Here is a 13,643-nt window from a genome sequence, read left to right as displayed (position 1 = left end):
AAAGGGTTATAGACTATTTTACCTCTCAGATAGAGATTCAAGAACTTGTAGTGACCAAAAGTTGTTCCCATCTGATGACCATTGAATGGCATGAAATGAGCTTGACGCTGTTGGTTTGGTTCCCAGTGGACAAGTGTTCACCTTCCCCAAAGGAGCATTACATGGCCTCCTTGTAGATAAACACAGATGAAGAAGAGGACTGAATGAGCACGAAGACTGAACTCTCCTCTCGACCGTAGATGTGGTCCCTGTCTGCCAGGTGTGGTGGGACAGTATGAGGAGACTCTTATTCTGCAGATTCCCACACCATTCTGGCTCTGAGGATGAACTAGGTGCATTGTATCATAATATCTAGTTAAGGAGGCTGTTACGCTCCCTTGACACACACCAACAGTTTAGTTACGCCAGGATTGTGTGCCTGGACCATTGTGATCCCAGCTTCATGCAGGATCAAAAACACTAGAATGTGGATTTCTAACACTCTCACCTCAGAACAATCATCACATGGAGAAATGGGCCTGCACCAGAAACCCATGTCTAAACACTCCCTCCTCCACTGCAGAACTTTGGGGAAGTTCTGATCCAGGTCTCTCTAATGGGTCTGAATGAAAACCTGTAATCTGTTCGGATTCAGACCCGCATTTTGCCTCTCTTGCCCATCTTTACTTTTGGGTAAGTCGTTTTTGATTAGCTACATGCAACTAACTATCTTCTGATGTCATGGGGAAGGGTTGTATTTGGAGCACTGACGACTGTGGTCAGTCGATCAGATTACCTGCCTCCTAACCTTCCCCTCTGCCCAGCCTCTCCTGTTTCACAGCCTCTAGCTGTGCCAGCTTTCCTGATCCTGTTTGCTTAAGTAATTGGCACCGCATACCATGGGTAATCAGCTTATTTTTTTTCTCTTCATAATTTGTATACACTTCTCCCTTTCTCTTCTAAAGAGATAATGATGTAGCCTGTTTCTGTGAGCTGCCTGGGTATTTTGCCGTGTCCTGACTGCAATAACACTTTTCCCATCATAAATCCATTTTGTTTTTCTCTATAGACATTCCACTGCAAACACTAGAGAATTGACTCTAGAGCCCAATCATGCCTTGACTGGGTGTTGAGGGGAATAGATTAGATGACATAACAGGTCCTTTCCTCTTCAGTTTTTATTTTACCATGGGTGGATATTTGAAAGATAGCGGGGAAAAGTCCAACATAATCATACATTCTTTCCTGGTTTATTCCTTTTGACTTTACTAGACGGGGGGACCCATGCTGGAAAGTTTGGATCTAGTTTCAAACTTCCCTGAAGTTTGAAGCTATTTGGGCTACTAAAGAGCTAGGGGCCAGCTGCGACATTTGGATTTTGAACCTTGCCAAAGCTGACATTTTAGTTTGAACTCCTCTCCAGGTAAAATTCCTCTTTTATTTCTTTTTCATTCAAATCTTGGCAAGTTCCTCTTACCCAGCTGTAAATCTGCTCTTACCTCTACACTCTAATCCTTTCCTTGGCTGCTAACACTATCGTCCTCCTTGTTTCAAGGGCCTGGATTCCTACTGTTAGATCTCCTTATTGGATTTTTACCCTCCAATCTATTTAGTCTCCTCTGTGTGCTCAATATAGCCCTTTAACCCTTCAACACCCTTTCATCTCTGCCTCCCAACCTAGGTACCTGCCTGTGCCCTCCTCATCACATGCATACAGCTCCCATTTGCATTTCTCCAAACAGGGTCTTTCAAGTTCCCTCCCTTCTCTCCAAATAATCATGCTTAGGTTTGATCTTGTTTTGTCTGGCTCCTTTTTGTAAATTGTCCAGAGAAGGCTTCTGAACCTGTATCACCATCTCTAATCTCATTCTCTTTGTACACGGTGGGTGGTTTATTGTAATCTCTTTTTCTATTTGTGGGCTGTGCAGCATCACAAAGTTCAAATTGGTTTAAAAAACCCCACATCATTTTTCAAGAGAACATTGCCCAGAGATTTTAGTTCTCTGCAAGAGCCAAAAGGGTCACAATGCTCCTGGAGAGATTTTGGGAAGAGGTTAAGAAAGCTGAGACTCTATTTTTTCCCTGTAGAGGACTTGGGGTGATCTGATTTCTTACAGGAACCCTAAGAATTCCTCAACCTCTCTGTTTTTCCAGTCTTGTATGCCCCATCTTGCAGCCACTCCGAGCTTATGAGTACTAGCCAGAAACTCCTTCTGCACCAGACAGTGTGATCTGGAAGAGGGGTCAGGTTTGGCCCAAGATTTCCAGTGGTGCCTACTGATTTTTGGGTGTCCAGTGTGAGGCACCTTAAAGAGGTCTGATTTTCAGAAGACAAATGCTATGCAGTTTCTGAAAACTTGGCCCCTTTTAGGTATCTCAAGTTGAGCACCCAAGAACGGAGGCACCCAGAATCGCTAGTCACTTTTGAAAATCTTGGCTTTGAGCAATTAAAGGCTGTCCCTCTGTTTTGTCCTGTGTTGGGATCCATGCCCCAGGCTGGATGAGAGAGCAAACGATCAAGACCAGAAACCAATCCTCAGTTTCCCGGGGTGCATTATGGATTAAGTGCTAGACATCCAGGTCATCCTTAAAAGCCTGGAATTGAACCTTTACGCCAAGAAAAAAATTAATTATTTTAGTCAAATGCAAAACCATAGAGAGGTCTGGGTTCCAATCCTGGCCCTGCATTCAGGCAAGTCTCACTGTGCCTTAGTTCCCTATCTGTAAAATAATAATATGTATGATAATAATATCCAGCTCTTATATAGCACTTGTCATTCATAGATCTAAAAATGTTTTACAAAGGAGGCCAGTAGCTTTATCCTCATTTTACAGATAGGGAAACTGAGGCACAGAGTGGGGATGGGACTTACCCAAGGGCACTCAGTAGGCCAGTGGCCGAGCTGAGACTAGAGCCCAGGTCCCTGGAGTCCTGGCAGGGACTGACTCTTACTGTGTGTATGGATAGCACCTGGTGGGATGGGGTTCTGATCTCAGTTGCGGCCTCATGGAACTGCTGTAACATGCCGTATCTCGTCTCTGAATAAAGCAAGGATTATTTCAGTATGCAGGGCTGTCCCTTCAGCACCACCTCAGGGCTAAATGTACAGTGATAAATGATGGGCCAGATCCTCTGTTGGTGTAAATCAGTGTAGCGCCGTAGAAGTCAGTGGAGCTAGGCTGACTCACGCCAGCTGAGGCTATGGTCCTAGCTGTCTGTACTCTGTGTGCTGCACAATCGGTGGTGATGTGGCACCAGTGGTATCTGTCTTGCCACCCCCAGGCTCAGAGTGCCTGTTAATGGAATACAGTCTCACTTGGAAGGAATGTGGAAATCCAGCCACTGGATGAATGACCATTGGTTCCTGGTGTTCTAATCACCCAGCCTGCCTTACAATAGAGGGATAAAGCAGCTGAGACAAACACTTCATATCGTTTTGTTTCACAGCCCACACACTGACGCAGCACCATTATTTTTAGACAAACTGGCTCTTTGTTTGTGGCAGGTCTTTATTCGGACACCGTGGAATGATAAACATGCTTTATTCTGTGTGTTGGCCAAGGCAGCATGTTTATATTCAGAGGGGTCTGGTGGTAACAGTGTAAGTCGGAACACGAGCCCTTGTCTCACTGAACAGCCAGAGTGTGAAACATAGGGAGAAAGAGTCAGACATGCCAATGTTCAAATCCAGAGACACATGATCCATTTCTTACTATGCCTGGCTTTTCATCTTTCTGCTCCATTGCCTCCTGCAACCAGCCAGCCACTCCCTAGGCCTTGATTAGCCCGTATCCTCCTCCTTTTTGTGCCTTTCCAGCTACTTTGTAATCTCAAAGCCTTTATCTCTGTAGCACTGATATGTGTTGCTATGGCTAAGGCTGTGATTCACAGCAGTGTTTGCATCTTACCTGAAACTGGAGATATATATGTATGTGTTTGCACTGAGCACTTTCCCACTGTTCAGTTTTATTTACACTGGGGAAAAAATCCCTGGGAAAGAGACCCTACTATAGAGGCAGGTGGTGGCGGCGGGGAGAGAGCTATTATGGAAGGCCTAGTCTGGAGAGGAGAGTGATGAGCAAAAAAAAATATATGGAGGAAGGGTCAATTTGAGTGTGGGTGGCTGGTTGGTGGTGTGTGTGTGAGAGAGCTGTTTTTGATGTAACTAGGACTGGCACATGTTCAAACCCAGACTGGCTTCATGGGAGGGGGAAGGATGTGTATGGAGTGTCTGTATAGGTGGGAGTCATATGTTCTGACCCGCACATCATCCCTCCATAGATCACATTTAGCAATGACTGCAAAACCTTTCTCTCAGCCCTACACTTTCCTGGGTGTCCGTTTGCATATGGTATAAATGTGGATTGTAGGGAGCTTCTTTTTGGTCATGACTTGCCACAGAGGAAACTGGAGGAGATAAATATTACCAAGAACGGCTGGGGAGGATGGGAGGAGGAATTCTTCTCACACACCTTTAGTCCTTTCATTATTTATTGAGTTCCATTTAATGGAAGCCGCACATCTCAAGGTTGCTGCTGGCCTGGACTCCAATTATTTTCCAAAAACAAGCCAGTCAGTCACAGTCCCACCTAGGTTGTTTTCTGCATGGGTGCCCCCTTTGCTGCCAGGATGACAGCCACATCCTTTGGTGCTAAATAGGTGGTTCCCAGTGCTTGCAACCCAGGGTGGCAGGTCAGATTCACACTCCCGGAAGTACTGGGTGCATCGCCAGCCTACAATAGACTGGTTTTCTTCATTCTGTTTTTTGCTCACCAGCAACTTATTTCCACTCCTAGCTTCTACCTTCCCATTGTCCTGTCAGCCTAGATAGGACAAAGCAGAGAGGGCCACAGAGAGGACCTTTTGCCTCACCCAGACTGGGGGAGAAAATTGTTAGCTGCAAGTACTTTTACAAATGACCCTCTTTTATAGTATAGATAGATCCTCTGCCCACCCGCCCCCTACTGCCTCCTGTCTCCTTGTGTCTCTGTCTTTCTCTTCACTAGACATGCTACATGTGGCATATAGGTAGGAGAAAGCATACTGCATTTCAGGCTAACAGAGGGTCCTGCTTAGAAGACATGCCCATAGCTCACTGAAAGGTTGGCCTGGTAATAGTGCTCTGCATTACCCTGGACACCCAAATAAGATTTCTAGTTCTGCCTCTCTAGGTTACCATGTTCAGGTAAAGCTACCACAGCAGTGTGCTCAGAGCCTGAGGGAGAGACACTACATTGTGTTGCTGGCTAATCAAAGATTGACACTGATGAACACCAAGGGGGAACTTTCTTCAACTTTCCTTAGCCAGTTTGTAGGTGGCTATGAGATTAATTCAAGGACCAGTGACCATAACGATTTATACCAGTAGAGGGTCAAACCCCTGTGTTTTTGAGAAAAGATGGTCTAGTGCCTAGGCTACTAGTCTGGTGCTTAGGGAGATCTGAGTTCAATTCCCTCCTCTGCTACAGATTTTCTTGGGCAAGTCTTTTAGTCTCTGTGAGTTTGTCCCTTTATCTGCTCCCATGTAGTTAGTTCTGTTGTTCAGAAAAACAACCTCGGTATTAGCTTCATAGTGTATCAGTTTGGGATCTGATGATTCTATCATTGTTTGTAATAAATTGGCTCAGAATAATGGATCTTTTATGAAAGGCTGACGAAGCTCTTGGGTTGCGTGGATAATATTATTAGAGAAGTTTGCATTGATGGAATAATTCTGAATTACTTCACATAAACATGCATTCAATTAAGAATTAAATCAATACTTCCTGGGCCCTCTTCCAGATCCGGAGATGGAGAAGGCACTCTACTTAGGGTTGGGTTTTATTTCTGTCAGCCTGTCTCTATCTCTAAGGGCTTATGTATACTACGACTTTTGTCGGTATAACTTATGTCGCTCAAGACTATGAAAAAACATCTCCCTAAGTGACATAAATTACACCGACAGAAGCGCAGTGTGGACAGCGTTACATCAGCAGGAGTTTCTCTCACTGACATAGCTACCAGCACTTGGGGAGGTGGTTTTATTATGTCAACAGGAGAGCTCCCATCTATTATGTCTCCCTTCGGCATAGCGCGGCTACATGAGTGATCTTACAGCAGCACAGCTGAATCGGTACACCTGTGCCACTGTAAGCTCACTAGTGTAGACAAGCCCTAATAGCTGTTTCATATCGCATTTTTGGGGGCTCCCAGAGGGGTTGACCCCTTAATGAAAATCACATTGTGATGCTGCATCTTGATGTTGAATCTTCACATCGCAGCACTGAGTCAGTGCATGAAAGCATTGCGAAGCTGCACCATCATGTTGATGGGACATTAGCACACCATACTAATAATTGGCTTTCCTGTGCCAGTCCCAAGGAGCTATGGAGCCGGAGCAGCAATGCTAGTCATGAAACAAACCAGCAGAGCCTGGAAAAACATTACTTACTTTCAGACATGGATTATTAAATGGGTTAATTCCCCCCCCATTAAACCTGTCTAATGTTTCATTATTATCCTTTGGCCTTTTGTATAGTAATATTGTAATTGTTGGGAAGGAGGAGGTGTCCTCTAGGATCCCCGTGTCCATTTGATCTATCTAATCCCCTGCAACAAGGCGTATTTTGTCTGACTGCCCCATCCTTCTAGCTGAATGGAACTCCTTCTGGAGCACATCAGCTCCACCCCTGACTCATCCACAGGACGCTGCTCCAGAGCGAAGCCAGACACTCCCTCCCCATTGTCAAATATGTCACATTAGCCACATCCCTGGGACCTGCTGCACTGACAGCTTGGAACTAAGCTCAACATGCTGCTCTAGAGACCCCCTTGGTGACAGTGTAACCCGCAAGGAGCATGTGGATATTTGTCTCCCTCTAGGGGCTGCTCCACATAAGAGGTTTATGAATCTGCAACTATTACTTCTGGTTTAAAGAGGTTTATGAGTCATGCTACTATTGCTTTAGCTGAAACAGTAAAGGCTCATGCTTTAGCGCTGAAGGTTCCCATTCCAATCCTGCTGTTGGCCCAACATAGTGGAACAGTGGCTTAGCGCGTACAGGTATTATTTCTATAGTGTTCGAAACACTAGACATTTTATTTTCTTCATTAGTGTGGCCATTTAGTAGTTGGAATGATAAAACATTCCCAGGTGTAAGTTGTGGTCTAATAACCAACACTCCTCATTGATGGCTGGTGGTGATTTATCTTTCATCATTCATGCCTAATGATGCAACTCATTGTGGTGTGGTGTACTATGCAATAATGCCCAGCCTGCTGCGTCTCTGACTGCTTAGCCATTTTATGTAACCATATAATTATAACCTGGGAGGTGGTGTTTATATAGCTATATCTATAATAGTATTAATAACACTGCTGCTGTTTTTTAATTTCTGACTGGCTTCACTCTGATGAAAAGGCAGTTCCCTTGTTTCTTTCTCAGCTGCCCATAGGAAGTTCCTCAGACATGTCCTTGTTTTATCACTCTGGTCTGCTATCATCCCACCTGTGGGGTCACTAATGGGGCTGCTGGCATTATTACCATTCTCCTTTGGTGCTACAGTGGTTATATTCCTGTGACAGGTTGACTGGCCCCTTTAAGAAGGAGCGGGGTCCAATACACCTGTGACTACTAGTCACTGCCTCCCAGTTGGGCTTAAGAGAAGGCCCTGGGCTATATAAATTGGAGACTGGGTGAGTCAGAGCCTGAAAGAAGTAGGGCAGGTGAGCTGCCTGAGACCAGAGGAGAGACAGAAGATGCAGCAGAGAGAGTTGTCAGAGGGAAAGGGCTGCAGGAGACCTGAAGGAGGACAGTAAATGTGAGCTGCTGGTGATGAGCTCAGAGGAAGATGGTTGATAAGCACTGGCCAGAGCAGAGTGAGCTGAGGAGCCCTTGATGCATTACAGGAGAGTTTGGGCCGTGACCCCTAGGAAAAAGGGAAAGATCCAGCTCCTCAGGGTTGCTGTGCCAGGAAGCAAGAGGGTTGGTGTGGGATGATGGACCCTGCTGAGCAGATGTAGGGCTTGCAGGTAGGGATACCTGGGGGAGTGGAACACTGTAGGAAGGGGAAAGCCCTCTGGGTGAAGGGCTGTGGGAAGACTCTCAGGCAGAGAGGTCTGGAAATTGGTGTCCTCGGGGGTGGAGGGAGAGGGAGAGTGCTGCTGTTGACTCTCAGGTGGGTGACTTGGAGGTGAGGTCCCTGGAGATGGGAATGGAAAAACCCTCTCTCTCTGTATGTTTACTGTGGGAATTAGAGAGTAGTTTTATTACAAGGCTTCTGGGGAACTAGTGCACTGGTGTATATGAACACACTATACCCAGAGGAGGGCTTTGTATCGGTCAGTTAGAGAATGTTCCTTTCACTGGTGGACAAACAAGGGAAACGAAGGCTGGGCCTGACATTGCAGGGTGCTTGTTGCCGTACCACAGCTCCACACCCACTCAAGTTAAACAGTGTGATTAAAAAGAACAGGAGCATGAATTCTTACCACTGTAACAAATCCATCCCTGTTGGTTTTAGTAGACCCTAACGTCCATAGTTATGCTATGGGAAAAATCTGGCTCTTGTTTTTATGAATAGGACTATCTGGGAATGATCAGACTATAAGGATTGTGTTACCTGGGTGCCACTGGCTACTGCCATAGTCATGTTTGGGACAGACAACAAAACATTTTATAAAATATATAGGGTGGATACTCAGGACTGACTGACTGGGAGCCACAAAGGAGGTGGTAGGCCATGCTTACACCCACCTAATCCTCAAGCTGTTGAGCCTAAAGTTACTTCTGAGGCACAACTTAGAGTGGTCTCAGTGATGTGCTATGTTACATCTGACTGCCTGTGGTCCCAAGGGGCAGTTCTGAAAGCCAGGAATTGCCATTCTGGCCATGCTCCCTTTCCCCCTGCTATTTCCCTACACCATGGGATATGGAGGGAGGTGGTGTAGATTCCTGCACGCTGGGTGAATTGGTACAAAACCGCCACAGCAGGAGCTAGTTTGGCCCTATATATCTTACAGGGCCACATGCTGAGCCCAGAGGCCAGGGCAGGGATATGGACATTGGGTTCTGTACAGGTAGTAAAACAGGACCAGCAGGAAAAGGCCTGTTTCTGAACAGCCAGTAAAACTCATTTGTCCATTTCTCTTGCTGGACTGGATGATTCACCCTCATCGTTTTGTTAATTGTTCTAATAGCAGACACAGAGCTCTTTGTTTTCCTGCATTCTGTAACTAACCATGAGGAGGCAGTGAGCAGCAGATCATTGTCAGTAACATACTGTGCTGTTGGTATGCCTCACTTCTCCGGTATACCCTAGTGAATCAGTGGAATTACACTACGATACAGTAGCTAAGGTAATGGAGTGGAGAATCAGGCACATAGACCGTTCTGTGTTGTACATAGAGGCTAATCTCCTTCCTTCTCCAAGGTTTGGATTTATTAATGAAGAAAACAATAAAATAACATAAGTCATCTCAAATCTTCTCCCGAGGCTTGGCTATTTCTATGGATCCTCCCTCCAGACTGCTGAGCTCACACCCTAGATCCTCTCTTCCTGAGAGAGAGCTACCTTCACCTCCCTTCTATTTGGGGTGGTAAATAAGTCCCATGCATTAGTGAGCCAGCAGAACCTATTTAACCCTGGGATCAATACCAGCTAACTGGGCGGAGTATTTCAGGTAAACACTGCCAGCCTATTACAGTCACCAGCTATGGAAGGCTCAAACTTCCCCTATAGAATAACAGAGAGCTAAGCCCCACCACCACTAGCCCACTAGCAGAAGGGGAGAGTGTTTTCTTTAATTTCCAGTGTGCCCTATGGTGAACACCCCGTGCATTTGAATGGGAACAGAATGGCATTAAGGAGTCTGTAGCAGAATTGTGCTCTCAACATCACCTGCCTCAGGAGGGATTTGGTATCACTGCTCTGAGTTGTTCAGAAAGCATATTATGGGGTGTATGAGCCGAACAGTAGGACAACGGTGTGGCTACAAGTATCATGTCAGAACACACACATGCTGCCGCTGCTCCTGTGTCCCAAGCGGGAGAGGCACAGCTCTGCACCAGACCCAGAATGCAGTACTGCTGAGTGCATGTGTCTGCATTTGTAGCTGTGGGGCAGATACAGGACCCAGAGGAGCTGCAGGTGGAGGGATGGTCCTTGGGATGGCGAGAACAGTCCGGATCACATCAGTTCCCAAAAGAACTCTCCAGCAGGGCCTGGTCCGAGAAAGCTCTCTTCTTTCGTAGTCAGGCTGGCTGAGTCATTTGGTCTCCAGGGAAGCAGCTGTTGGAGCTTGGGGTGAAATGAAATGGGGATGTGAAGAGGGAGGATGAGTAGAAAGGCTCAAGCTTTTGAATCCAATTTTGGTAGGCATGGGGCAGGCTTCAGTGCACTGGCTCAGCCCCTTCTATTCTCTCTAGCAGGGGGCTTTCTTTTCTCCCTCCCTCAGGGCTGCAGCTCAATAGAATGGGCTTTTCCAGTAATGAGGGGGCGAAGGGGAGGGAGATGGAATTGCCCATTCAAAGGCAGCTCCCCCTGGTCCTCTGGACACTGTCATCCTTTTCACTCACACAAATGCTGGCATCACATGACCCACGGCTGAGTGTGCTCCAGCCCGAGGTCTGATTGGTCACCAGCTCCTTTTTTGAAAGCCTAGGTGGCCGTGGCAACGAGAAGCAGGCCAGCCATGCTTTCCTGGGCCCCAGAGAAGTGCCGCAGGCGCTGAAGAAAGGCAGGCAGCACGCACCAAGAAGCATCAAGTGGGTCACCAGCCCTTCTCCAGGTACCTGCTTGTGTTAATTCCCAGTGGTCCTCTTCCTTTCTGCTCAAATGTTTGAATTGCAGTTAGCTTTGTGTCTATTTCGGTGTGATGTGTGCATTGTGGAGGGTCCCTATTTGTGTTAACTCGCTTGTCACATCACCCATCTGTCTCCTATTACCAGGAAAGTGCTCTCAGGCCATCCCAAATCTGTACATATACAGAGGAACCTGTTGCAAGAGGCCGTTAAAAAAAAAAATCCATCACCTCAGACTGGTGTGCAACAACAAGTCAGGCAGAATTGTAGTCAAAACTTTAAAATGATTGAGTAAGAGAGGACTCAGGGCCAGATCCTCAGCAGCCGTAAATTGGTCTAAGTCACCACAGCTTCACTGTCTTCAGTGCAGCCACACCAGCAGAGGATCTGGTGTGTACGCTTACTAGAAATAACGTTTACTGCAGGTTTGACTGTGGGACAGAGGGATAGCTGAAGAAGTGGCCACTGAAAAAGGCTTAAAAAATACATAGCTACTTTAGGGGCTTTGGGGTTTTTTTGGTTTTTTTTTTTTTTGGAAAGACGAAAAATTAGGACTAGCAAATGACGTCAGGTTGTTTTTGGTTTGCTTGATTGATCAAAATCCATCAGGACCTCCAGGACTTGCAGTTCTGCTGGATATATTATGCTTCAGAGAAGGTGGATTTGGGTTTAAACGAAAGAAACCTGTCTTGCTGAGAGAGCTTCTCTTGAAAATGATCCTTTTGCTTTAGCACAAACAGAGAAAAACCTGTCTTATGTTCTGTTCCTCTGCAGTCTGGAGGAGGGGTGAGAAAGGAAGGGCTCAGTTAAATCTAGGGAAGCTGCTGTGATTGTGAAGAGTGCATTGTAAAGAAGGGGCTGTTTGAGCAATCTGGGATGCAGAGTGCAGAAACAGAGGGTGAGTCCAATCAGCCTTCAGCGAGAATTGCAAGGTGTTGTGCAAAGGCAAAAATTCATAGAGCAGCATTTGTGAAAATATGAGCATGCAAATTAACAGCATCATCATGCAAGGCTCTTGGGGTTCTAAATCCTCTCTTAAGGCTGCCTTCCATCCCAGAAGAGCCCCAATTTGTTCTGCAGGCCTGGCTTGTGAAAGAGGACGGATACAGTCCTGAATGTATTATGTGACATCATAATGCAGTATCATGACACATTGCATCACTATGTGATGACACTGTCATAATGCAAAGATCTTTCTGTTTGCAGCTTATTACTTCTATTGCAGTAGCACCTTGAGACCCAGCTCCCATCGTGCTAGGTGCTGTACATACACTTAGTCAGAGACTGTCCTTGCCCTCAAAGAACTTGTAAATAGACAAAACAGAGGGAGTATTACTATTCCACATTCTACGAATGTGGAATCGAGGCACAAGATTTCTCCAATGTCACACAAGGAGTCCAAGGTCTCCTGATTGCTAGTTCAGTGCCTTAACCACAAGACCATGCTTCCTCTCTTGGTCAGTTAAGGATCACAGAAGATCCCTGTTCCATTGTAGCTGATAATATCCACCCGAAGCAGCACTAAACTTGGAGGCAAACTTGTACTCTATAAGCAAGTTCTCAGGTACACTATGGAGGATTCCTTCATTCTGTGACACACTCATGCACCAGACTGGAAATATGCAGTAGTTTAATTTACATATAAAATATAGCTCTTTAATGGTTTTAAAAGTTAGGCAGCTGGTGTACTGAGACTACTGCCTATCATTCTGACTGATGCTGTCTCATTGTTTCCCTGTTACCACTCCATCTGTCTGTATCCACCTGTTGTCTTTTGCTCCGTACTTACATTGCAAATTCTTCAGGGTGGGGACTGTCTTTCTGTTCAGTGTTTGTACAGTGATTAGCACCATGGTGTATGATTGAGGCTGCTAGGCACTACTGCAATACAAATAATAAATAATGAATGAAATTGAATATCAGTACAGTTGCCCTGTATTTATTCTAATAGTATATTCAGTTTTATATGGGCCTCAGCTTTTGATATACCAGAAAGTAAGCATGGGTAACACAATTTCTACAAATAAATTGTCAGGAGGAAGTGTCAAGTTGTGGCAGTTGAGCAGGGAGCCTTTGTGGCATTAGGAAGTGTAGGTAGGCAGTTTGGAATTATAGGAGGAGAACATTCGCTGGGTGTTTCTGCTAAAATAATCAGCAGTGAAATAGTTAACAATGTTGACAAATTATTTTTAGGTTCAGAATTAACAATCCACTGGGATTTAGTGCTATTTTGTTCAGATTGCCTTCAGATACAAGCAGACATCACAGCATTCATTTATACTTGGTCCACATTTCCACATTTCACACTTGATTCACGTTTTCAAGGTGTTTTTTGCAAGCATAAGAGCTAGGAAAGGAAGGAAGAGAGCTGAGGTTCTGGAACAAAGGTTGGATTCTACTACAAATTCTGCTGTCACAGAATACATGGGATTCCAGCAGCCCATGTTCCAGCCTACAAATTTGGTTGTTCCTATTGGGATCCAGGAAGTCAAAGAGTCCTGATGACATGGAAGGTTTGGGGGTCTGGGAAAGAGCTATAAGAAAACTTGCCACACCAATGGTGGGATAGGCCAGGAATTGAACAGACTATGTGAGGATACTGTTGAGAAGTAGACCATTTGTGGTGATTTTTTGTGAGGGGACATCTGTCAAGTGAATTGAATCCTCAAATTTACTTCACAATAGCTCACTGAGCAGCCATCTTAGGAAAACAACTTTTGGTTACCATTGGACTGGATTTGAACTAATGATCAAGAAATAGAAGCCCACGACTAATTCCTTGAGCCCTCTTATCCCTTATCATTGCTTCTAAATGGCTAATTTATCACCTGTTTTGAATAGCTTCTTTTTTTAGCAGAAGAAAAGTGCTTTACACAGTGTTGC

The 13,643-nt window shown here is 45.4% G+C and overlaps 1 protein-coding gene across 8 annotated transcripts in view; it reads left to right on the top strand.

The window, feature by feature from the left end:
• RASSF7 (Ras association domain family member 7) overlaps positions 1-13,643 on the top strand; it is a 126,181-nt gene that overhangs the window by 4,557 nt on the left and 107,981 nt on the right. For 4 of the 8 annotated variants that reach the window (XM_065591977.1, XM_065591974.1, XM_042862142.2 and 1 more), the window contains exon 3: positions 10,622-10,747. The exons of the other annotated variants lie outside the window; for them this stretch is intronic. In XM_065591977.1, coding sequence (XP_065448049.1) covers positions 10,622-10,747 — 126 coding nt within the window. The remainder of the gene's footprint in view (positions 1-10,621; positions 10,748-13,643) is intronic. 8 annotated transcript variants of the gene reach the window in all.

The sequence above is a fragment of the Chrysemys picta genome, chromosome 4 (assembly GCF_011386835.1).
Source record: "Chrysemys picta bellii isolate R12L10 chromosome 4, ASM1138683v2, whole genome shotgun sequence".
Lineage (NCBI taxonomy): Eukaryota > Metazoa > Chordata > Testudines > Emydidae > Chrysemys > Chrysemys picta.
The sequence above is the reverse complement of the archived record's forward strand: the minus strand, read 5'-3'. Positions and strand labels throughout refer to the sequence as shown.